The sequence below is a fragment of the Gekko japonicus genome, unplaced genomic scaffold (genome assembly GCF_001447785.1).
Source record: "Gekko japonicus isolate JY-2015 unplaced genomic scaffold, Gekko_japonicus_V1.1 scaffold584, whole genome shotgun sequence".
Classification (NCBI taxonomy): domain Eukaryota; kingdom Metazoa; phylum Chordata; class Lepidosauria; order Squamata; family Gekkonidae; genus Gekko; species Gekko japonicus.
Window position 1 is genome coordinate 339,133 of NW_015173141.1, and position 25,224 is coordinate 364,356.

General features: G+C 41.7%; 1 protein-coding gene across 2 annotated transcripts; it reads left to right on the forward strand.

Annotated features, from left to right (window-relative positions):
* Positions 1–57: 57 nt before the first annotated feature.
* On the forward strand, positions 58–24,708 carry FAM210A (family with sequence similarity 210 member A). Of its 2 annotated transcripts, none has more exons than XM_015422286.1 (4): positions 58–94; positions 7,811–8,306; positions 11,671–11,782; positions 23,204–24,708. In XM_015422286.1, exons 2-4 carry the CDS (start codon positions 7,837–7,839, stop codon positions 23,534–23,536), a joined length of 915 nt encoding a protein of 304 aa, XP_015277772.1. In that variant the 5' UTR covers positions 58–94; positions 7,811–7,836; the 3' UTR covers positions 23,537–24,708. The 2 variants fall into 2 exon arrangements, with proteins under 2 accessions (XP_015277772.1, XP_015277771.1); XM_015422285.1 differs by lacking the exon at positions 58–94 and adding an exon at positions 101–196 and having other exon boundaries at positions 23,204–24,707.
* Positions 24,709–25,224: the final 516 nt, after the last annotated feature.

The window sequence follows — 25,224 nt, forward strand, 5'->3', positions numbered from 1 at the left end:
TACAGCCACGCTCCCAAAGGGCGCATGCGTACGGCATAGGCCCTCTCTGAGGGGGCGGGGACAAACAACGATAGCACGCTTTGCTTCTTTGAGGGTCAGTGGAAGGAAGGCGCGTTCAAGAGGGAAGGGTGGTGGTGGTGGTCCGGGAGTGGTGTCGCTGCCCCGCGCCGTCGAGGAACGTGGGGCTCCTCAAAAGGTAGCCGTTATTCCCCCCCCCCGGGGGTGCTGTCACGTTTCTGCCCCTCCTTTCTCCCAGGGAGTGTCCTAAGGCTTTCCCCCTCCCTAATCCATCCTCATTCCCCACAACAACCTTGTGAGGGAGGTGAGGTTGGGTGGGAGAGTGGGTGGGCCCAAGGTCACCAGGGAGGGTCTCTCCGGCCCTAAGCAGGGGTCTGCGCGACAGTGCTGCGCTCCCTTTCCAAAGGGCGCGGGTGAGGGGGGTGGGGGCTTCTGCCTTGCTCTCTCGCAGTTGTGGCGGTGGGAGCTGCGCCTCCTTCCTTTCCCCTCCCTCCCAAAGCTCTAGAGCGCTGGCCGTGAAGTCCCTCGGATGGAGGAGGAGGTGGAGGTGTTGGGGAGCGCTGGGGGAACTGCGGCTGCCCTACCCACTGGATACGACCCGCTGCCGCTTAGCGAAAGAGGCGGTTTCTGGTTGCTTTGAGTTCGTTGTGATCGGATGGTCTGCACTCAAAGAATTGGTCCTGCCCGCGTGTTGAAGATGGTGTAGAAGAGGAAGGTTGAGTTTAGGAAGCACGAACGTGTCGTGCGTTTTCTTGTTCCGTGCAGGGTTGTTGTTTTTTTTGAGAAATGAGGAGCTTAGAAAAAGAGTCCCTTACTCTTTAGTTTGTATGCTGTTCGCCTCCAAGAACCTGGCAGGGTGTTAGGAAAGTGTTGAGCCCCCCCCCCCCCCTTTGCTCCTTGCACAATACAGCGTGCCGCGGCCAAAATGTTTTTATTGTACACGATCAGTAGCAACCTGCGCTGTTAGTCGAACAACAACAAAAATCCCACAGTGAGCATGTTTGTGAATTCTTCAAAATTCTTATTCAGTAGGTTGTTAAGCAAAACAGCAAGTATGGTGGGAGATGGCATACTTACCAGGGAGTGGGATTTACTTTCAAGTAAGTACTTGAGCTGCGGTGGCTCAAGTGGTTAAGACGCTGAACTGCAGGCTGTGGAAGGTCGGTAGTTCAGCATTTCAAGACCCGAGTGTGCCGCATGACAGAGTGAGCTCCCGTCTCTAGTTCCAGCTCCTGCCAACCTAGCAGTTCGAAAGCAAGAAATTGCAAGTAGATAAATAGGTACCACTTCAGAGGGAAGGTAACAGCATTCCGTGCGCCTTGGTGTTTAGTCATGCCGGCCACATGACCACGGAAACGTCTTCGGACAGCGCTGGCTCTTCGGCTTTGAAACGGAGATGAGCACCGCAACCCTAGTGTCAGATTTGACTGGCTTTCGAGCAAGGGAACCTTTACCTTTTAAGTACTATACATGCACCGGGGGGGGGGTGTTGCACAATCTAATCCGGTACAGTGCCCCATACATCTTTCATTGTTGTGCCTGGCACAAGCCTAGTTATCTATGTATTTATTATTTCACATTATTCTACTAACCTCGTCAGCATTTTGGTTCATTTTTTTACTAGTAAACTGAGGAAACTTGTTCCTCTCTGTGTGGTCTCATAAAGGGAAAAGCTGAAAGCCGAATTGACCACCCATTTTGTCAGCCTGTGGCTCTGTCTTCTGATGTTGTCTAAAAGCTGACCTCCACTGTGTACAAACAGAAGTAAAAACAAAGCTGCAGAGCAGCCTTGCTGGATATCTTTTTTTTTTAGTTCTGTAGTTCTTTTGTTTAATCTTGTCAGTTGCTAAATACTAGAAGGAAATACTAGAAAATTTCCATAATGTAACACATGACACATGATTTTTACACAGATATCTCATGATTTGTATATGGGGCTGTGAAGTACAGTAACATATACAGCACCATTAAAATACCTACTTGTGCTTGCTTAACCAGCCTAGTAAATCCAGCCAATATAAGAAAGTCATACTGCTGCTTTCCAGAAATTATCTTGGTTTTGGCTTTTGTCTCCACATTTGTCTGACAGTTACTAACAGTCTCAGTTATTTAAACCAAGTCACTGACATCACATGTTACCTGAATAGATTTATTGGCATATTTGTCTGTTGACATTAGTTTCTCAGTTCTAAAACACAGCCTAATTTTTACATATCTAGATACTTAAGCATCTTTACATTGAAGGAGTCCTCTGGTCTAGTGGCTGTGATCTTTATTGGAGCATCAGAAGTAGAATAATTTGATCATGCAATCAGTTCTTGTAAAGCAGTATCCTTGTTGCAAGTTTTCATTTCCAAGAGTGTTAGAATTAAGTAATACATGTTTTCCCAGTAATAACATTGAGCATGGAGGAGGTTTTGCATAAATGTCAGGTTTTGACAATTGTCTATACCACTAAGTGTTGCTGGTTAATCACACATGGGTTGGAAAAGAGCTGACTGCATGCCAGACTCTCTTCGTGTTTAAAGGCATTGGCCTAAATTTAAAACAAATGCTGATAATCCTTCTGAGACCAGACAGTTAAGAATAACCTTTCTGAATCAGCAGGTGGCTTCTCATAGATTCATAGTGTGTGGATGACATTGTATCTGGTTTTTGTTTTGTTTTGATACAGTCCATTATTTTTATTATAAAGAAATAACTTTCTTTTATTTAAATAGTTACAGTTGCTTTGCAAAAAGCAGGCCCTCTTCAGATACAAGTGACAGAGGCTCAACATCAATGATTCCTTTTGTTTATTATTCCCTTTAGTTCCATTTGCTAAGCAGGCAGGCTGTATGGTATTGGGTCAGAAATATTTTCGATTAGAACAAGCAAATAATTATTATTCTGTAGATACGATCTGGCTGCTTATTTGAATTTCAATAGTAGTGTAAGATTTTAATTGCAGAATTTTCTAGACACTGAAAATACATAACATGGTATTGCCATAAAAGTTCATAAAGCTGTAGAACAAAGTCCTGTTAAGGGAATGTCTTTGATTACTCTTCGTGAAATGTGTTGAAAGATGAACAACTGAGCCAGTTTGGTGTAGTGATTAAGTGTACGGACTCTAATCTGGGAGAACCGGGTTTGATTCCCCACTCCTCCACTTGCACCTAGCTGGATGACCTTGGGCAAGCCATAGCTCTGATAAGAGCTGTTCTTGAAAAAGAGCAGTTTCTGTCAAGAGCTCTCTCAGCCCCAACTACCTCACAGGGTGTTTGTTGTGGGGAGGGGGAAGGAAAGGAGTTTGTAAGCCGCTCTGAGACACCTTTGGGTAGTGAAGAGCAGGGTATAAATCCAATCTCCTCGTCGTCGTCTTCTTCTTCTGATAAATTGATAACTGGTCTTGGGTGGTGTGACTTGGTTTTACACATTCCCTTCTGAAGTATTACTGCCGGGGGCGGGGGTGTTATTTGTTGTTGCTGTCAAGTTACAGCTGACCTAATGGCAAACCTGTAGGGTTTTCAAGGCAAGAGATGTTCAGAGGTGGTTTGCCGTTGTGTACCTCCGTGTCCCGAGTCCCAGTGTTCCCTCTAAGCTGTGTGTGTGAGCTCATTAACACAGGAAGCCCCACTCGGCTGCAGGGTGGAGCCGCACAGGGTCTTCCACTGCTCACTGCCAGTTTTAAGATTACAGCAGTTATATTCTGCTCAGGTTGTGAACTGCTGCACTCAGTAGGGGAGAAAAAACACAGGCAGGCTGGAAGAAATGGAAGAGGAGAGTGGTTGTGGCGGCAGCAGTTTTTAGCTCAGCTAGTGCTGGGGAGCTGGTGAATCATTTGTCATCCTTTACCTCTTCTCATTCTAAAGCCTGGCAATACAAGTTTCTTGGAAAGTACCTGTGTCCATGCACTTTGGAATTTGTATATCAGTTTTCCTTTTCTTTGCTGTGAAAAGTGGTCAGGACTGAATGTGTGTGGGTAAAGTGCCATCAAGTTGCAGATGACCCTGGACAGTTTTCAAGGCAAGACAAACAGAGGTGGTTTGCCATTGCCTTCCTCTGCATAGCGACCCTAGGGTTTCCTTGGTGGTCTCCCATCAGAATACTAACTAGGCCCAACCCTGCTTAGCTTCCAAGATCTGACAAGATCAGGCTAGAATGGACCATCCAGTCAGGCTTAAGACTAAATTATTGCTCTTATTAAGGACAGGTTAATGTCATAAAAAGCAGCAGAAATAGGTACCAGCCAAGAACTGAATGTTGTTTATTAACTTGTGCACAGAGGACTTCTGGCTTAGTTTGTTATATAGCTAGAAGGAAGTAACCAGAAATGTTAAGGCAGTTTAGCCATGTTGAAAGCCATGTGGAAAACATGCAGAATGAAAGAGTGAGGTTATGAAATAGCTGATATATTACTTTTACTGGGGTAGAAAATATTCCAGTAGTATGAAGATCTTCTTTAGGTAGTAAACAGAGGAATTGACTATACCCTTAGTCAATTAGAATGTTCATTGCATCAATTGCTATGTAGGGAGGATGCACTAGAGGGCATAACATAACTTTGGATGTGTCCATGTAGTTAATTATAGATAGCTGCACTAGCCAGCTGCTTTTAAAGCACCAACCAGTAAAACATAATTGACAGAAAGTATGGGAAATAAGACCAGGCTTATATGTCCTCCTTCATGTTGCACACGAATGCATGTTGAGCATGTTCACCAAAAGCACTTCTGAAAATGAAACTCCTGTCCCCCAAACTGTCACTGAAACAGGTTATAATGGAAGCTTTGGTACGTATGTCAAAGCTTTTAGGCATGTGCGTGGGGATCTTTCAGTCTCACAGAGTATTTAAAGTGCATCAGGCAGTTGCTGCTGGTGACAGCTCTTGGGATAGGCTGAAGTGTATTTTTTTTCTGAATAAAGGTAGTGTGCACAAATCTTACATGAACAGGAAGTATGAAGAGTATAATCCTAGGGCTGGAAACCATAATTAGGATTATGTGAGGTTGAAAAAGAGTGTGGTTGAGTAGGTGCGCTGTTAAATTTGAGCTGTGAGGCTTGGGTGTTGAGCAGCGTTGAGCCCAGGGCACCCAACATTTTTGGCAGTCAGTAAAGTGAAGGCAATAGTATCTTGTTTTTAAAGCCAAACTACAAGTGATGCAGGGGTCTGTGTTTGGATCACCAGACACATAAAGAAGCTGCAGGGGGATCACAGTGCTAGTTAGGGGGAATAACTCTCCCCCTGTTCCACCACACTGTTTCCGTAGTAGGGACTGTTCTCCCTGACTGCATTTATGATCCCCACTCCCCTCTAGGGCTTAAAGCAGCCAGGAAAGGGGACATTTCCAATCAGGGAAATGGAATGGGGGAGGAGTTAATTCCCCCGTTTCCATGCAGTGTTCCCCCATAAAATACTTACCTATCTTGTGAAGCTCAGCTACGTATCTGGAACTCTGAACACAGATACCCGTGATCGTGTATAGTTTTGAACCTAAGAAAGTCTTTTTGAGGACAGATGTTAAAAGTTAAATAGATGCAGAGATCTAACATTTATAAGGTTTATGATTATGAACCATTTTCACAGAATTAAAATATCCCTTGCAAATAAGCTTTTTGCCACTTGGCATTGAGCCAACTTCAGAGGACGGCAGAAGACAGGAGGGCCTGGCGGGAGCTGGTCCATGGGGTCGCGAAGAGTCGGACTCAACTGTGCGACTGAACAACAACAATTGTTACTACTGCCCAGGCTAATCCTGTTTTGTCAGATCTTGGAAACTAAGCAGGATCAGCACGTGTTAGTGCCTGAATGGGAGACTATCAAGAAAGTTCAGAGTTGCAGTGCAAAGGCAGACAATGGCAAACCACCTCTGAACGTCTTCTGCCTTGAAAACCTTATGTGGTCGCCATAAGTTGGTTGCGACTTGACTGCTCTTTCCACCACATGTTGTTATTACTATTTTTAAAGATGTTACTGCTTTGAAATCTCTGGGACAGTAAATGTGAGGCCAGGAAGTGTTTCTTTGTACTGTGGGAACCCTCAATATATGCAAGAAAGTTCATTTTAAAAATGCTTATCCCCATTCATTCCCCCTCCCCCCCCCCCGAGAAGCTACGTTTTGAGCAATCATGCTTCTGGTGAACATATTGGTAGGGCAGCTGAGAGCAGCCCTCAGGTATGAATCCATAACTAACGGGTTGGTTGGCAGTTAGGTGGCACTACAAGTAAGGGGAGGGAATTGACCTGTATTTCTCCAGGTCACCCCACCCTCATGCTTCCTCTGCAACTGTCCTTTCTTCCTGCTGAATAAAGCCAGCAAACACAATAATCCACGCAGGGTAACCACTTTTATTCCGTGCCCTCAGAATCAGTGCATTATCAAGTCCAAGTGGAAATTCTGTTTAAGGCAATGCAGTCCACTAGGATGCAGGCTGGGATGCATATTCCTGCCTAAAACATGAATGTTTGCCTCAGACCTGCACTTGTAGCTTCTGTTTTAGTTAATGAAGGGGTGTAACAACTGCGAACAAGAATATAAAGCATTTTCCTTTTAATCCATAAAGGGGAGCTTAATCTAGGACTGAAAAGGACAGTGATTATCTAAGATGTAGTCGAGTTTTAAGATGCCAAAAAAACAGAAATATCAGCTCAGCCATTAAGCAGTCTACTAATAAAACTAACATCACGTGTTATGGAATGAGTCAGATAACCTAATTGCCAGCTGTGTCTTCTTGCTTCTTTGGAAATTTGTACCAATGGTAAGCCTACTTTTTTAGCTGTAGATTTAACCTATATTCTAGAAAGTTTAGCACTTTATTTCATTTTCTTTCTGGTATTAGGGCAATATAAACTGGTTTAGTTCAGTATCTCTGGCAGAAAACTCAGGCCCCACTTCTCATAAATTTCTGTGCCTAGAATATGTTCTTGTAAGAATTGTTGGGAAAATAAGAAAAAAATACTTGTTTTTCTATATTTCACAGTAGCACTTGACTTTCCTAATGTAAAGAAGGCTTCATATTGCTAAACAGGGATGGGCACAAACTGCATTTTTGCAGTGTGGTTCATGGCTGAACCACGAACAGAACCATGAATCAGTATGCCAGTTCGCAAACCAAACTGGTGCATATTGATTTGTGAGCCATTTAAAGTTTAAATCCCTGCTTCCAGTTTGGTGTAGTGGTTAAGTGCACGGACTCTAATCTGGGAGAACCGGGTTTGATTTCCCACTCCTCCATTTGCACCTGGCTGGATGACCTTGGGCAAGCCGTAGTTCTGATAAGAGCTGTTCTTGAAAAAGAGCGGGGAGCAGAAAGCAGGGGTTTCCAAACAGCTGAACGGCAGGGACTGCTGCTCAGCTGTTCAGTTTAAATGGCTTCAAGTCATATAAACCCTGCTTTCTGCTCCCTGTGGCTTTTTGCAGGGAGCAGAAAGCAGGGTTTCCAAAGAGCTGAGCGGTGAGGACAGAGCCATTTAAAGCTTTGGGGAGCAGAAAGCAGGGTTTAAATGGCTCAGAGCCATTTAAAACAAACAGCTGAGTTTTTGCTTTCTGCTCTTCATGAACCACCATGAACTGCATCAAAATTCATGGAAGTTTGTGGCGGGTCTTCAGTTTGCGAACATCAGTTCGCAAACCACGAACCGGCCAAGTTCATGACAAACATTATCAGCTGGTTTATGCCCATCCTTATTGCTAATCCTACAGCTTTGAAAAAGCTGTCTCAGTTCTTAAATTGCATTGATAAATTCATGATAATACTAATCTAGAAAGATGACTTATGCCTAATCTTAACAGTCTATTTATTTTCGTAGGAGCTGCATATAACTGTATCTTCAGTATGCTGTTGCCATCTATCAGAATGCAGAGGTCATTTCAGCTGGCATACAGGACGTATTTGATACCTCATCGCACCTGTATTTTTCAGTGCTTGAAAGGACAACCCTCCTTGCTTAATCCTAGATACAAAAGAATATCCTTGGCTTTGAGCTCCCAACATCAGTGTCTACATGCATCTGTTACTGTTTGTGTTTCCAAGGAAACAGAATCTTTGGGAAGAGTATCATCCCAACCAGAAGACTCTCGTTCTAAAGAACTGAACAAAGAAACACATACCAGAACAACAGGTAACTTAGCCCAAGGAGCCCCTGTAGATCCAAGTTCTGCAGAGCTTGATCCCCTACAAGACAAGTCACTTAGTCTCGTGCAGAGATTCAAGAGAGGTATTAAGCAGTATGGAAAAGTTTTTGTTTCAGTGCATCTTTTCACTTCCAGCATATGGTTTGGAGCCTTTTACTATGCATCTTTAAAGTAAGTGGTGAATTGTATAATTATTTTTATGCTTATCAACCAAATCTTAACTAGGATACATATGCAATATGGTTCATGCTAAATATTCAAAACTGAAACTTTCTGTGCTGTTTACTAAAATCTTAAATCTTTACAGCGGTTTAGGGAATATAGAACGTTTCTATTCCATGTAGCAATTTAGTATTTTGAAGGAGCAGTATTATATTGAGAATGAAGCCACATACATGTGCACAGCTGTGTTTTTGAGTCAGTGTCTCCTCCTAAACTGGATAGAAGGTCTCTGAACTGATAAAATTGCATGAGATAGTCCACTCAGATTTTCTCCCTTTCTCATTCTAAGATGCCAAGACCATATCATCATTTTATGTCTTGTTTGTATATTTTGTTCTTGATGAGGTCCTCTGTTTGTATTGCTTCTCTTGCTGTTCTTCTGAGTGGTCTTGTCTCATCTGACAGAAGAAATAAGGGTTATAGAACATGCTGCCTTGCCCTGAAGGAAGAGAGTAAGATTGTTCCAACTGTCTGCTTCTAAATATGTATTGTTACAGTTGCTTACAGATTTCTTATGTAATGGTAGGCATGATATAAATTTTATTTTTTACTCCTTCAACAAAGTAGCTAAATCTGTTGCTGCATACATGAGTCATATATAAGTACTAAATATTTAAGTTCACTGCTTTATTTGTCCTGGAGGAATAGATTTATTGCTTGAGAACCTGAAACAGTTTTCAGTTCTTTCTGAAGAGCCTTATAAACTGTACTTCACTACATTCAACTGCTGAAGAAACTGGACAGTATTGGTTATCAGTGACCCAAATAATTATTTCTACATGCTTAATATAAGCAGAAAAAAATGTCTTATTTGTAGCCAATCACAGTACTAAACTTGAATTTAAAAAACAAAGTTTAATTGCTGCATCAGTTAATCAAGAACTTTGGTTCAGCCCATTTTAAGTAAAGCCCTTCTGTAAGAACATTTCCATTTATATTAATTTCTCTTATTTTAGTTTCCATTTCAGAATTAGTTTTGTGTTCCTGTTTCCTGTGTTTTGAAATGGGTGATAAATGGCACAGGGTCATGGCACGTAACACATTGGTGCTACAGAGACTGTACAAAATATAGTCTCTTTTACCAGAATAATCTGCCATATGGTCACACTGTACTAATCTGAGATACTTACACGGATGTTCATTTACATAGAAATAGGATCTGTGTAATATTGTAGTCTCACTGAAAAGTATAAAAAAACTGGATTTTTTAAAATTAAGCTTTTTGGCTACAAGCTCTCCAGGTTTGGAATGTTATTGAATTTTATGGACACACACAGTCAGTTTGAAAATACCAGTTTCTGATATGGGTTTTCTCTGTTTGACATAAAATTTCAGTCATCTTCCCTCGCATTATAATAACATCCAGTAGAAATTATTAAAACTGATACTTGTTTTTGTATTAAAGTATCTTGTAATATAAATACTATAATAGAATAAACAAAGCAAGAAAACTAGCAAAGAGTTTATTATGGATGCATATAATGAATATGTTAAAAACTAAAAGAAAGGCATATTCATGCATCACTACCTCAGATTCACTTGTACGTAACTTGACATTCTCCAAGTACTGTTTAGAATCACCAAATGCTTGTGAAAAGTTCTGAGTAATGATATGTTGATTAAACAGTACTCACAGAAGGAGTTTTCCCAGGATTTATATATTGCTTTTGCTCAGAGTCATAGATATTCCTGGGCATAGGACATAAATGATTACTCTGTATAGATTTTCAGTTCCCAGGTTTACAGTGCAGTCCTAAGAACAGTTTCATGGGAGTGAGCCTCATTGATTAGTCGTGTATTGCTTGAGTAACTTTATCACTTTCAAAGCTATGGGGTTTTTTGCACATAAGCACTGACCCTAATTAGTTTCTAGTTCAATATGCAAATTCCTGAATGTATGTTTGATGGCCAAAGATGATGACTAAGAGAAACCAGACAATCTTATTCAAAGCTTACACTTTGAATAAAACTTTGTTGGTCTTAGAGGTGCCACTGGTCTCAAACTTTGTTTAGTCAACCTTCACTTAGTCTAAAATACCTGGAGGTGAATGTTTTACTTGGATCTGTGTAAAGCAAAATATTAAATGGCTTGGGAGCTTTATTACTCTGAGAAGTGATAAATTTAGAATGACATTTGGATCCATAGCTCCTAGAAAGGGCACTTAATGCCAGCTGGTTAGAGTAACTAAAACAAACATAATACCTTGTGGTGTCAAAGGCTTGTACTTCTAACTACGAATTAAAAATTATCATTATTCCATGTCTTCTGTTTGACATGTGCAATCCAGAAATAAGCCTTTACTTAAATCTAACAAGTGTCCACATTTTTGGTTTGGTTTGGTTAATCCTCATTTTTCAAAATTTCCAACTGAACTTACACATTAGCTACTGCAAGGCAGGATTTAGGATTATCCGTTGACAGACATTTAGATTTTCTATAAAACTTTATAACTACGTTTGATTAATGTGGTGCAGTATTAAATTGTGGTTTTAAATTCCGTTTTTTATTATTGTTTTATTTATATTGTAAGCCACCTTGAATTCTTAACAGCTTCTTACTGCTGATAAAGGCTGCTGATAGATGTTTCAAATAAATAAGTAATAAATTTCAAGAAAAAAAATTCCAGCTCAAAAGTAATTTAAACCAGATAATAACAAATGAACATGAAATATGGATAAGCCTTGTGGGATAAATCACCAAATATAAACGTACTGGAACATGTAATCCAGTCCTATGCATGGCTACGCTTTTAAAATTGTCCAGTGATTTTAGTTCTTTAGCTTTGACAAAGTTAGGATATCGTAAAAATAAAAGAACAGAATTTTCTCTTTCAGGGTTAAACTGTTATTATTGTTAAAGGCATTCCATGATGACCAGTAATTCTGTTTGTTAAAGGATCTATTGTATCAGAAGAACCTAAAAAGAATTTTCCCTGAAGCACATGAGTTGACCTCTTATTCCTTGCAAACACAGCCCTTCCTCAGCTTTCTGTATTTCCTTTCTTGGCTTTGAGATGTTAGGAAAGTGTAAACAGTACTGGTGAAATGCCTCCAAAGTCCTGTTACATTACAGTAGTTATATACACGATTGCCTGTTTCAAAACAATACTTTAATTAAAATGAAGTTTGCTGAATAATGCAGTTTCCAACTCATTTCAGTGGTATTGAACAAGTCCTGCTTTAAAAAAGCGTGATTGATTACATTGTAGGGTTTTTTACAAAAAACTATCCCTCATATTTGACAGTCTTACCAAAATAAGTATTTATAAGAATGTTAGTAATCTGTTCATTTAACTTTATCTTTCTTTCACAGAGGAGTAAATGTTGTTCCTTTCCTCGAATCCTTAGGACTGCCTTCAAGCATTGTAAATATACTAAAGAATTCTCAGGGTGGAAATTTAATAACTGCATATGCACTCTACAAGGTAAGTGACGAAACAGTTAGAAGTTCCACAACCTGTAACTTCCTCCCTAATAAAAATTGAGGGGAGAGACAAGGTAATGAAGTGACCACAACCCATTAGTTACACTAAAAATTGCACCTGTAAATAAACTTATTCATTGTAGACCCTATCACAAGGGTACAGAATGGTGATAATGACAGATCCTAGTCTAGATGTTGGCAAAGGAGGACAGGATAACAGTGGGGAAAGTGCTGGTATTTAATAGAGCATGACAGGTGAGGGAATGAAGATATGCAGGTAGGTTGCTGAGAAGCTGGAAATAATCAGAAGTAAGAAAAAGACTGCTCTAGGAGAAAGAGTACCATCTTTAAGTGCTATTCTCTTTCAAAGGACTTGTTTCAGGGTAGAAATGAAGAAAGTACTGTAAGAGATTGGGGGAATGGTAATCCAACAATAACTGTACTGAAAGCACTGGATAAATATTATTGCTAACGCTAGTTATACTTCCACTGTTGTTTTTGCACAGTTTGGATATTTTTGCTGCCCTTTTTTTTCTTTTCTCGCAGTTGGTATGGGTACCATAATTGATGGACTTCCATTCTCTCCTTCCCATTGGAAGCCTTACTGGAGTTGAAATGCCTAATGCAGGAACAGCCATCTCTTTGAGCAGTGAAAAACCTTCATTTCTTTCAGTACTTTAAAGCAACAGTTTTGTTTTCTGTGCAAATACTGAACTGTTTCAGTTGCTTTCTATGAAAGTGAAATTTACTGGGGCAGCGGGGGGGGGGGGTTGTCTTGTATATAACACATCAGGATCTCAGTGCTTTTTATTTTTTCTTTGTGGTTCTGACCTTCCTTTCCAGCATTATCCACTGTCTAGCCTATGCGGAATATCTCTGGGCTGTGGCTCTTCAGCCAAGTGCAGCGGCATTTGCTAAGCACTTTCCAATAAGGTGCTCTTATGTAAAGTGAGAGGTTATTCTGATGTGAGAGGCAGAGAGCATTTGCAAGGAGATTCAAACTGCCAAACCATCAGCCTTCACTGAAGTAGGAATTAGTATATGTCCTCCCACTTATTTCCTGATGATATGTCATTATGTGGAACTCAAAACTGGGAACAAAGATTTAGGTAGGAGGAAAAGAGCGCGTATACAGGGTACAGGATTAGAAAGGGCAATCAGAAGCATACAAAGGTCTTATTTAGTCTTTGCACAGGCGAAATTGTCTTTTTGGTACAAAAATGGATTTTAAAAACTTTTCTCCAGTCACTTGCTCTTCACAAGTCATTTTGGCTGCATTTGCTTTGTATCACCAAGGCACTGCATTGTACTAGATTCCAAAGACAAGATTGCATTTTGGTACTTACTTAAAGCTTATGCAGCAGCAAAAATGTAATGTTGTGCTGTGCTCTCTGGATGTTGCTGATTACCTGAGATGGTATAGAACACTGGAGAGTTCACTATTTTACTACATAAGTTCATTCCAGGAAATCTGGATTTGTATTAATATTTTTCTCCTACCTTTCTGTATAAAGGTTCATGGTAGCTTATGAAAAGAGTTAAAGAAACACAATCCAATATCACTAAATCAAGAACCTGGAGAAGGAGAAAAAAAAAAAAAAACCACAACCCCTGCAGCATTCGAGAGAGCTCTGGAGAATAAAACAGCTAGACCCAGAATGCCATCTCTCTGGGCATGCAGAGCTTGTCGTCAACAGGTTTAATTTCAGTTTATTAGCCTTCATCCAGGCTGTTACCAGCTTGTGTTCAGCAAAACCTTCCTGCAATCTCTTACAGTAAAAGGGCTTGAGATGGAGGCAGCTGTGATGGTAACAGCTAGAGAATGTGGTGCCAGGTTACTGGGTGCAGATTATTTTGTGTGAATTACACACCTATAACTTCAGTGGCAACAGAGTTGTGTGGTATTGCTTTGGTCTGGGAGTGGTCCTGTAGTGATGATGCTTTAATAAGCCAGTGTTCACTTTTTCTCTGATTTTTAAACAGCTACCAAAAGACTGCTGTGATTTCATAGACTCATAGAGTTGGAAGGGGCCATACAGACCATCTAGTCCAACCCCCTGCCCAATGCAGGAACCCCCTGCCCAAATTTGCAATCATATTTCTTGGTGTTTTACTTCTGAAGGGCCAGGCTTAAGGGTTCTGAAACAGCTGATTCTCTTCATGGTCTCTGTGCACCACATATATTGGATCTCAAGTGTGCACATGCAGAGCCTTGGAACCTATAAAACTTTGGACATGAGCTTGCCCAGCCACAGCAGCAGCTCATCACGTGCACCTGAAGTGGATGGAGCAGCATTTATCCATCAGTTCTTCCTTAACCTCTGCAGCAGCAGCTGCCTCTACAAGAACCTTCTTATTCTCAGTTTCTTCAAACTCTCTGTTTAAATGCTACAAATAAAGGAGTAAAGAAGAAGTTTTTTTAAAATGTGGGCTGTGTGCTCCCAGCACACAATATTTAAGAATTGTTCCGTCTTTGTCTTTTGTTTTTGGAGGAGGAGGATAAAGTGGGCATTGCCTTAAGTGTACAAAACAAACTAGTCATAAAACAGACTAAAGCTCTTACTACAGCTCGTCCACAGTCCTGACAATGCCAGCGGTAACAGTGTCAGATTCCATGGCATTGGTATCAAGCAATCCAAATGCAAATAACTCCCTGTCTAATCAGCATAAACAGAGGTATTGTGCAAAGAAGTCTGCTGAGCTGAAGGTGCAGAAGCAGAAATCAAAGGTTGCTAAATGTCATACTTCAGAGGAGTTATCAAGCAACCATAAAAAACCCCAAAGAACATATCAAAACTTGGGAAACCACCTGTGCCCACCAATACCTCAGGAATCAGTGCCAGTACAGGGCACTGAGATTGTCACACCAGTCATGAAGATCTTCCAAACAGACTGGGAAGTGAACAGTCAGCTGCAGGAGAAGCTATTAAGCTCACCAGCAGCATCCCTTTCAGAGAGACAGATTGAAGAGACATCAGTAGATGCACCTGTGGACTGGGATACAAAACATCAGTCTCGGGTAAAAAAAAGTTGACTCCTGGTATCAGAGAAGTAATTGATACAGAGATATTCAGCAAAGAGGTAGTCGTGCAGCTTTCGTGGTGTAGGGAGTACTCTCCAGTAAGGGAATTGACTCTACATATCTCTACAGTCTGAGATGCAGCCATCATGGCTTTGGCATGGCCAGTTCTTACAGAGAGATATATGGAAGGTCTCATAGATCTAGAAGCTGATCTCCCTATTATAATTGCCATGCTCGGGACCAAGAATATTCCTCATGGAGAAGTTACAGAGGCTACAGCCCAGCCTGTTCTCTATGATGCTGCAGGGAGTTGCACTGTTGGTATTGAAAGGAAAGACATTCCAGGCATCAACCTCTCGGGGGCGCCTGTGCACAAGATTGAGAGAAGAATTTTGCTAGAGCATGATACTGAAGGTATATCGTTTACGCTGCTTCTGAGACAAAACAAACTAAAATTTTTGAAGTTCAACCACTAAGCAAAACTTTCCTCTGTCTTTGCAATATCAGAAGGACTTATACTCTGTAGAACAGACAGAAAGGAATCCTGCAGCCTTCACATTGAAACATCCACCCTCCTCAGTCTCCTCTTGCTGTTGGATGGAGAGCAAGATTTCTGCAAATTTTGCATCATGGGATAAAGCTTCTGATTTCCCCCTACATCTCTGGTTTCTGAACACAAGTCTCGCGCACCATCAGAGGAATAAAAATATATACTGAACAAGTCACAAAAATGGCTGATGCTTTGGGATTGGAAATGAAACACCACCAGCAGCAATTCCAGATCCAGTACTTGACTACTGGACTCCAATGCTCAGGCCCCAGTAGCTTTGTCAATGCTGCCAGTGTTACTGTAGGTGACAAAGGTTGAATGGAACAAGCCAGCATCAACATCTCTTACGGCATGATGGCTGGAGGGCATGTACAGTGTATAAAAGGAAGACTACCAAGTACCTCTCTGCACGTCCTATACCAAATTCAATTGTGGTAGAGGCAGCAGTGTCTAAAAATAAGTAAAACCCCATTCAGCAGCTACTGATAACGAGAGCAGGAGACTGGATGCTGTGGGCAGAAAATGTTATTCATCTGCTGCATTGTCCCTTTGGATTGCAAACTATTCAGCATGCATGGCTAGGTAGCAATATGAATTATGGGAGTGCACATCATCTGTGATTCCACATCTTCTTTCAGCGCATAGAGAGACAGGCCTCATGGTTCAAGCAGAGGCTTTCATATTAACCAAGCAGCAGATAAATACATCTCATCATATTGCAGAAAGTAATTCTAAAATATTAGCAGGAGCAGTGGCACTTAGACATCATGCTTGGCTAAGGCAAAAGTGCATGTATAGGACTTGCCATTTGAAGGGGCTGGGTTATTCAGTGATAAAAACTAATGCAGAGTATTCGGAAACTTTATTCCACAGCAGAGTCAGTGGGCTTTGCTCACACATGTCCTTACAGGCAACAGCCATGGAATAAATGTAAGGTAAGGATGCATGTGAACTTCACTGATGGAAAGATCTTCAAGTAGGAAATCATATAGCTCATCTGCAAAGAGGACCTTTTTGAAGGCTCAAGGTTCACAGTGTACCAGGATCATGCCATTGTCTAAATGGGGTCTAACTCAGATATAGAAGAGCCATCTCAATCACCAGTCCTCAGAAAATGTTTAAGCAGTCGGGAATAAATTTCAGGTGCTTACAGTAATAGACTAGGTTATGCCATAGGATTTGCAGCTGGACCTGTCATCAGTGTTTTCAAAGTTACAAGCCCATTGGGTGCAAGAGCTGTTTACTGATCTGTGTTCCAAGCATCTTGCAATTCCAAAAAGATGGAGGCATGAGACCTATATTGGATCTGAGGGAGGTAAATGCCTTCATTGTGACAAAGAAATTCAGAATGATTTCAATATCCACTATCCTACCTCTCCTAAGGGCAGCTGTGTTTTTCATCTCCACAGATATAAAGGGGGGGGTTTCTGTGTCAGTCTGTCCACAACACAGAAGATTATCTTCATTTTGCCATAGGGAGCATGCAGTACCAGTACAAGGCTCTACTTTTTGGCCTACCAACTGCCCCTCAGACTTTTACCAGATGTGTTGCAGTAGTGATAGGATATCTTCACAAAAAGGGTACCTGGATGACCGGCTGCTAGCTTATAACATCTGCACAGATGGTGCATCAGCACTTGTGGACTACACTGAGATTGCTGGATCAAATGGGATTGAGAGTGAATGTGAAAAAATCATATTTCAGCTCTATGCAGTGTCTAAAGTTCATAGGAGCAGTGTTAGATTCAGCTGTGGACTGGGCATTCCCGCCAGGGGAGAGAACAGAAGGTATTGGATCCCTTATGAGGCAGGTTCTTGCTCAGCGGCTATTACAGTTCAGAGATTATTAGAACTCATGCATTTATCACAGCAGTAACATCTTATGCAACGAGGAGCTGCGGTGGCTCAAGTGGTTAAGACGCTGAACTGCAGGCTGTGGAAGGTCAGTAGTTCAGCAGTTCGAGACCCAGGTGCCGCAAGATGGAGTGAGCTCCCATCTCTCGTTCCAGCTCCTGCCAAACTAGCAGTTCGAAAGCAAGAAATTGCAAGTAGATAAATAGGGACCACTTCGGTGGGAAGGTAACAGCGTTCAGTGCACCTTGGTGTTTAGTCATGCCGGCCACATGACCACGGAAACGTCTTCGGACAGCGCTGGCTCTTCAGCTTTGAAACGGAGATGAGCACCGCAACCCTAGAGTCGGATTCGACTGGCTTTCGAGCAAGGGAACCTTTACCTTTACCTAATATCTTATGCAAGACTGAGGATGAGACTCCTGCAAATGTGGTTTCACAAGGTGTTCAGCTCACAAATTCAGGAGCAGTCAACTGTTCTGCATGCACCAAGGTTAGTGTGACAGTCCCTTGTTTGGTGGCTCAATTAAGACAAGAAGTATCAGGTTCATCAAGACAGGTCACATTGACAAAAGATGAGTCAATTTGGGATGGGGAGCTCATTTCCAGAGACATTTGATGAGCCAGGTTTGGAATCACAGAGAGGCTGCAATGCATATTAGCATATTGGAGTTACTTGCTATACTGAAGACATTTCAGGTTTTGCTCCCCATCAATAAAGCAAGTTAGTTCAGATGGCGCCAGACAATATCTCATTGGTGTATTATATCAACAAACAGGGAGGACCCCATTCAGCTACCCTGTGCACCCTAGCATGAAATCTATGGGAACAGTGTGTGCAGTACAATGTTCGTATCTCGGCAGTGCATGTCCCAGTAAATACATTCGTGGGTGCATTAAGCAGGCAGGGGTATGTGGCCCACAAATGTTGATGGGTGACAGGGTCCTGACAAAACCATTTGCTTACTGCGGAGCGTCAACAACAGATGTGTTTATTTTGCCGAGTTACAAATGCCCAGTATGGGGAGAGGAGAAAGGTTCAAAAGTGGATGCATTCACAGTGAAGTGGACAAGAGAATTGTTTACATGCTTTCATCTCCTCTCAGCATTGAAAGTTCTTCACAAAATAAGAGACCAATTGGATTCTAATTGTACCGTTCTGGCCGACAGGTGTGGTTTCTGACTCTTACTACACATGGCGGGCTGGTATCTGCCTCTTCTGAGAAACGAGTTTACTATCTTAGGGAGGTAAAGTATTGCACCTAGAGGTGGCCAAACTACATCTGACAACATGGAGAATCTGTTAGGTTTTTGGCCAGATGAGGTGTGGAAGATGCTGGATAATGCAAGAAAACCATTGAGCAAGAAATTGTATGATGCTAAATTGATGTGTTTTGTAGCATATAAAAATGGTCACATTTTGGATCTGGTGACCTGCTCCACAATGGACTTACGTGAGTTCATCCTAAACTTACAAACTGAAGGTTTAGGCATTTCCTCACTGCAGGTCTGCTTAGCGGCCATCTCATCACATCATTTTAAGGTGGATGGTCACAATGTTTTCCCCTCATCTGTTGATGAAACAGGTTTTTAAAGGTTTAGTGAGAACTCCCCCCCCCCATTCCAATTCTGGTTTCCTATTGGAATTTACAGTTAATGTTATCAGTATTAATGAAACCTCCATTTGAGCCTGTCATGGCTCAGGTGGGGTGTCATCTGACGCTGCCACCACTCTGGATTTAGGATCCCTTGAGAAGGGCCAGAGCACCCTCCCAAGACCTTCTGACCTCCCTTTTGGCCGAATAATAGGCGTGAGGACCAGGCAGAGTGAACAATGAAAATAGTTTATTGTGGACTTCCGGTTTATGGCGGTGTGTTAGCAGACTCACCTCCCAGGGGTGAAGCTGCACTCCAGCCGAAGGAGGGGGTGCGCAGGCTCGCCACCCCCCCCCCCCAGGGACCTGGCTGAAGGGGCCCTGGCCAGGGGACTTTTGAGAGGTCGCCTCTTCGCTGGCGCAATGCCGGGAAATTGAGGCGCCTCTCCGTCCCGAAGGTTCTTTGTGCCACGAGGCCGAATGGACACAAGTGACGCCGACCGGGGCAAGCGCAGGAGGTCGAGCGGCAGAAATGATAATCAAAAGAGGTCTGAGGACCAACTATGAACATGAGTCTAATGTAAGCAGCGATTAAAGAGAAAAGAATGATCCCTACCCCATTCTGTAAAACGGAAAGTGAGATGGGCGGGGGAGAGACGCCTCCCAACTGCATGAACGTCTGAGCGAATTGAGGGGGGGGAGCAGAAGAGAAAGCGTGCAAAACTGTTAAGAAATACTCACCAAGGTGAGTTCGAGCGTTTGGGCGCATATTCAGAGACTTTTAAAATAATTGTCAAAGTAAACAATCAATAATGATGGCGGGGAAGAGGACAGAGAAAGAGAAGCTTCTGAAATCGAAACTAACGGAGAGTCCCAAACCGGAAGGAACCAACGAGCTGGCAAAGACTTTTGCAGAATCCATGCGCCCCCTACTGGACCAGATGTATAACATTAAGGAGCAGATGTCAACAATGACTCAGTGTATCACCACCCAGCAAACACAGATAAACGAGACTCTTAAAATTATGAATGAAACAGCTGAGAAGGTGGAAGAAGTGGACGCCACTGCACAAAAGCTGAAAAAGAAAGTTTAAAAACTGGAAAAGAAGCAAGTTTCTACGGAAGATCAGCTGTTACAACTACAAATGGAAAAGGCTAATACGATTCTTCGCTTCCAGGGCATGCCAGAGACTAAGGTAGAGAATCTTAAGGAACTAATGAGTGAAACATTGGCCCCAGTGACAGATATGAAGGCGGAATCTTTGTTAAACGATATGGATGTGGCCTACAGGTCATATTCAGCATATATAAAGAAAAATAATCTGCCTGGGGAAATTGTGGTAAGATTCTCGAAGAGGCATGTGAGAGATGCAATCCTGAAAGCAGTATCTGGAGCACCCCTGAAAGTGGGGGAGAATACCATCAGAACATTGAAAGATATTCCATTTGAGATAAGACAAAGGAGAAAGAAATATAAAGAATTAACTCTCTTTCTACAGACAAATGCAATTGGATATAGGTGGTTAACTCCAGAAGGCGTAACTTTCAAAATCAAGGACTAAAAAGAAAAGATTGACTCTGTTCAGAAAGCACGGGAATTTTTAAGAGTCCAGTTGGGTGAGCCAGGGGACGAAGGGAAAAAATGGATGGACAGTAAGTCCGATGGCAAGCTGGACTCGGAATCCTCCAGAGAGGACTCTCTTTCAGAGAGAGGGGCGGCAGCCCCTAAAAGTCCTTATAAGCTTCGGAAGAGATTAGGCAAGGAGGAGTAAAGGCTGAAGGACTCTGAATTGTGCCTTTATAAAATGTTGAAATGAGATGCTCTGGGGTATTTATGTATGACAGTTAAACTTTAAACTTAAGATTGTAGAAAAGTTAATGCTAAATTTGACTCAGTTGATAGTACGATTAAGGAGATTAAGACTAAATGTTTGTCTAAACTGGTGAGATGATCTCCTCTCTTGAGTTTTTAGTCAGTAGTGGGTATCTTTCTTTATCCCTTAAATGTAGTTCCCTTCCTTATTTTCTGTTGTAGTTTGTAGTGTTAAAAAAATGCAATAAAAAATCCCCTCCGGGGGCTTAAAAAAAAGAAAGAAAATAGTTTATTGTATAAGAGGTCAAACCAACAAGGTACAGAAAGTGGTTGAAAAGAACAAGATAAGTGGTTGAAAAGAAAAGAAATCAAATGCCCTAATGCATCTAAATATATACTGTCCCTAGCTCACTATTCCAAGTGGCACTAGACTACTCACCCTTCCCTCGGGATGAGGGTCTCTCCCCCACAGCAGCCTCAGTCCCTTCTGGCTCTGGCTCTGGCTCCTAAGAAGAAGAACAGCTTTTCCTGCTGCTCCAGATCTCTTATTCCAAGCCCTCCTCTTTTCCTATTTGTCAATTTTGGCTCCAAAACCTCTCAGGGGCTTCTGGGAGTTGTAGGCCCAGCTTCACCTACTGCTAGCCAGGCTCCCTGGGCCTAGTAGGCCTCTGGTGGCACAGCCCAGATCATGATAGAGCCTTTGGCAACTTGAAACATAAAGTTTCTGTCATTTTTAATTGCAATAACTTCAGCAAAAAGGGCAAGAGAGTTCTGTGTACTGCAAGCTGATGTTCCTTACATAGTTTTTCATGCAGATAAAGTGAGACCAGACCTATCATATTTACCTAAAGTAGTGTCACAATTCCACATGCTGCAGGATATAGTACCCCTGTGTTTTCCCCCCAAAACCAGCAACAAATGCAGTTTATATGTTAAAAGGGCATTAGTTTTTTGTATTGATAGAACCCTGTCTTTCCTTAAGGATCCACATCTTTTTGTCTGCTATGGGAGTCATAGAAAGGATTTAAAAATTTCATCTCGATGTTTGAGTAAGTGGATTGTAGAACTGGTATTATTGTGTTACACCATAGCAAAAAAGCCACTGCCACAAATTATCAGAGCTAATTCAACACAGGCAACTGCAACATCGAACACTTTTTTGAGGAGAGTCTCAGTACCAGATCTCCGTAAGGCAACAACATGGACTTGTTCTTCAGCATTCATAAGACATCATGAACTGGATGTTAGAGTGACGAGAGAGAGGCAGCATTTGGAAAAGCTGTTTTAAACTCCTTATTTTCATAAATTGGATAAATTATGGTTTGTGCTTTGTTGTTAATAGTTTCCATAGCATAACTTGACCTGTTCCCATCTCCGGTCTGAAGCTTGCTAATCTATCCCGTGTGTGTGATGTGCAGAGACCATGAAGAAGACAAACAGGTTGCTTGCATGTAACTCATGTTCTTTGAGTGGTCATTTGTGTGGTCACACAACCCGCTCAGTCAGCCTTCCCCTAACAGATGTTATCCAAGTCACCAATACATGTGCAGCCCCTGTAGTCAGCAAAAGTGTCCTTCTGCTACCAAAGAGAGGACATGTGTGTTTGTGGGGTATTAATTGTCAAGACCTTAATCTGTGTATATGGGGGTCAAGATACAGACCAACACTCAAATGAAATCAAGGGGAATAAGCTTCTTAAACAAGAAAATGAATTTATTGAAGTAACAGAAAGAGAACCATATTAAGTCAGGTAAATAAAAATAGAGGCATTACAGAAAGGAAATAAATGCACATGTGAAGTACAAACACAGTTTAAACTTTTCCCCTAACAAACTACCTGCTACTAAGGGAGAAAATAGAAGGGGAGAATTAAAGACACAGAAGCCTGCTTCTTGAAGATGGCTGGGTAGCTCTGGAGAAGTGTAGCAGAATGGGGAAGTAGAGGAGCCAGCCATACAGTAGGGGTAACAGGCTGGGATCCAAAACCTGCTACAAATTTGATGGACTGAGGGATGACTTTTTATACGTTTTTGCTAAGATTGAGGAGGGGAAAAAGGTGTCAGCACTGGAATGTGGGAGTGATGAAAGTCCATCTCTACGGAGATGAACTGATTTGAAAAGGGGATTTTTGTGTAGATTGTGGAGGGCAGTTTTTCTTCTTTTGCATTACAGGTAAAAGGAGAAGTGTTCCTTTAGGGAGATTGAGAGTTTAGATAGGAAGGTAGATGGCTGAGCACTTTATATGATGGTGTAAGGGGGAGAAATCTTCCTGTTCAGCACTTAAGACAAGGAAGAAATGGCTGGGGCTGGCCCACTGCTCACGGTCTTGATTCTTTGGGTTGTTATTTAGGCCAGAGTCAGGTCCTTGGGGAAAAGGCTCTGGCTTGTGGCAGCCACAGGGGCTGCTCACTGTGGCTTACTCCAGGGGCATTTTAACTTCCAATCCACCCCTGTTTCAAACTTTTTGTTCTACTTATGTGATAGTGGTTAAAGTAGATGAAATGCTTTTTTTCCTGAATCCTTAAGTAGTCGGTGTTGGTTTTGAGGGTGTTAACAGGTGTATGCTTTCTTTCTTTCTTCCTGTTGACAAGCTTGCAACTCCAGCCAGATATGCCGTGACTCTAGGTGGAACATCCATCACCGTGAAGTATCTCCGTAAGCATGGATACATATCCACACCACCTCCAGTCAAGGAATACATTCAGGACCGAATGGAAGAAACAAAAGAGCGTCTCTCGGGAAAAATGGAGGAAACCAGAGACATGATAAGTGAAAAAATGGAAGAAACAAAGGAGATGCTAACTGGGAAAATGGAAGAAACAAAGGAGAGGCTAACTGGGAAGATGGAAGAAACAAAGGAAAGAATAACAGAAAAGATACAGGAAACCAAAGGAAAAGTTTCATTTATAAAAAAGAAAGAATAAGATTGGAGGGGCAGCAGAGAGAAAAACTGATGCATATGCAACCCTTTGGCAGACTTGGAATATGTACTGTCGCTGCTTCTGTTTCTGCTATAATTATTTTGATTGACTAGAAAGGGCCAGTTATCTATAAACTGAAGTCAGACCATTATTTAATGCTTATACCCACCTCCAAAAATTATCAAAACCTGTCTTCAGATTAGTATATTGTAAATACAACAGCAATGGGGTTCCCAGCCAGGTATTCTTAGGTCTGCTCAGTTGATGGCCATCAAAACTGGATCCATACGGAGAAATTAACAAAGGTTGTCTGTACACTATTTCTAGCTGTTATCATCTACCAGATCAGAGGCATACTAATAGAATGGTTGGGGGGCATGTGAACAATGTACTGGGGGATGGGGTAGATCGTTCAGTGTTGTAAATTACACTTCACACTATAGCAAGATCAAGGAACTTTAAGAGAGAGATTTCTCTGTGCTGTTTATTATTAAAGGTTGATTTAAATGGCGGTGTTAGAATGAGTGAAACTATCCTGCTCTTACATATTTATAGTAAAGAATGGGTACTGATTCTCCCATGATAAGCCTCAAATAAATGTTGAATTTTATACCAATGCTGAACATTTTTAAAAGGAAGGAAGTAAACAATTGTATGCTCATGGAAATAAATGTTTACAGTTTATAGCTCAAAGGGTAAATGGTGCTGCCCTTCACATGGAAGAAACCTGTATTTCTGTTAGAGAGTAAACAGTCTTTGTTACACTATTCTGTGCTGTAGTTTAATACGGACAAAGCAAAAGGGATGTGGTCTTGATTTTGGTTGTTTGAGTCACTGAACAATCACTGATCACTTTACATTTTCCTGTGGTTAAAAAGAAAAAATTCCTGGGGAAGAGCAGTGGAAGGGACTGCTGTACCAAAGCAAGAGAAGAAAGCCCAGTCTGTCCACACAGTCTGTTGTGCACGCCACCTTAGTGCTTCATTGGAATCATAGGAAGTGTAGAAGTGTTTTTTCTCAATGAGATTATTACAGGATTGCAACTGTAACAGCTCATTTTGTAACCCAGCTAGTTTAAGCTTGCATGGGAAAAGTAAAAACAATGGGTATGTGTCTCCATCCAGATTAGCTTTTATCACTCTGGTCAAATTGCATCACTTCTGCCATTGCAATTCAGTAGAGGTTTTATTTCAGAGGCTGGATGAAAGTTTTCAATATGTTGATGGAGATATAGGAGATAATGGCCAGTCCAGTGTTTAACATATGGCCTCCTACGTTTTGTATACTTTGCTTAGGAAAGTCTGTGGCTTATGTTGGTAAAGTTCGTTGCAAAAATTAAACACTTTCCATTAAGCCATTTTATCAAGCAGTGCTGTTCAGAGCTTGAAGCAAGAGGCATGAACAGTACTACCAGTATAACTGAGCATTCACTTTTGTCTGCAGTCCATCCAAGGCTTTAGAATCCCAGTGGAACTTCTGACCCTGTCCCCTGCGCAGTCATTCACTTTAAAAGTAGGTACATTCTGCTTTTTGTTTTACCTGAGTATGCTTCCTATGGTGACAGTTGGTAAGGTGGGACCTTACTGTCTTTTGCATTGCTGACCCTCATGTCCCTTTTTGTCAGTTTTGACCTTCAAGGCTGTAGGCTTTCTATAATCCTACACTGCTTCTGGAGGTGGTTTGTCCTGCTT

Excerpts from the sequence above, each read along its gene's own strand:
- FAM210A (XM_015422286.1), top strand. The coding sequence starts at position 7,837 with ATGCTGTTGCCATCTATCAGAATGCAGAGGTCATTTCAGCTGGCATAC. Across the intron at positions 8,307-11,670 it reads TTTTACTATGCATCTTTAAA|AGGAGTAAATGTTGTTCCTT; the intron begins GTAAGTGGTGAA and ends TTTCTTTCACAG. Across the intron at positions 11,783-23,203 it reads CTGCATATGCACTCTACAAG|CTTGCAACTCCAGCCAGATA; the intron begins GTAAGTGACGAA and ends CCTGTTGACAAG.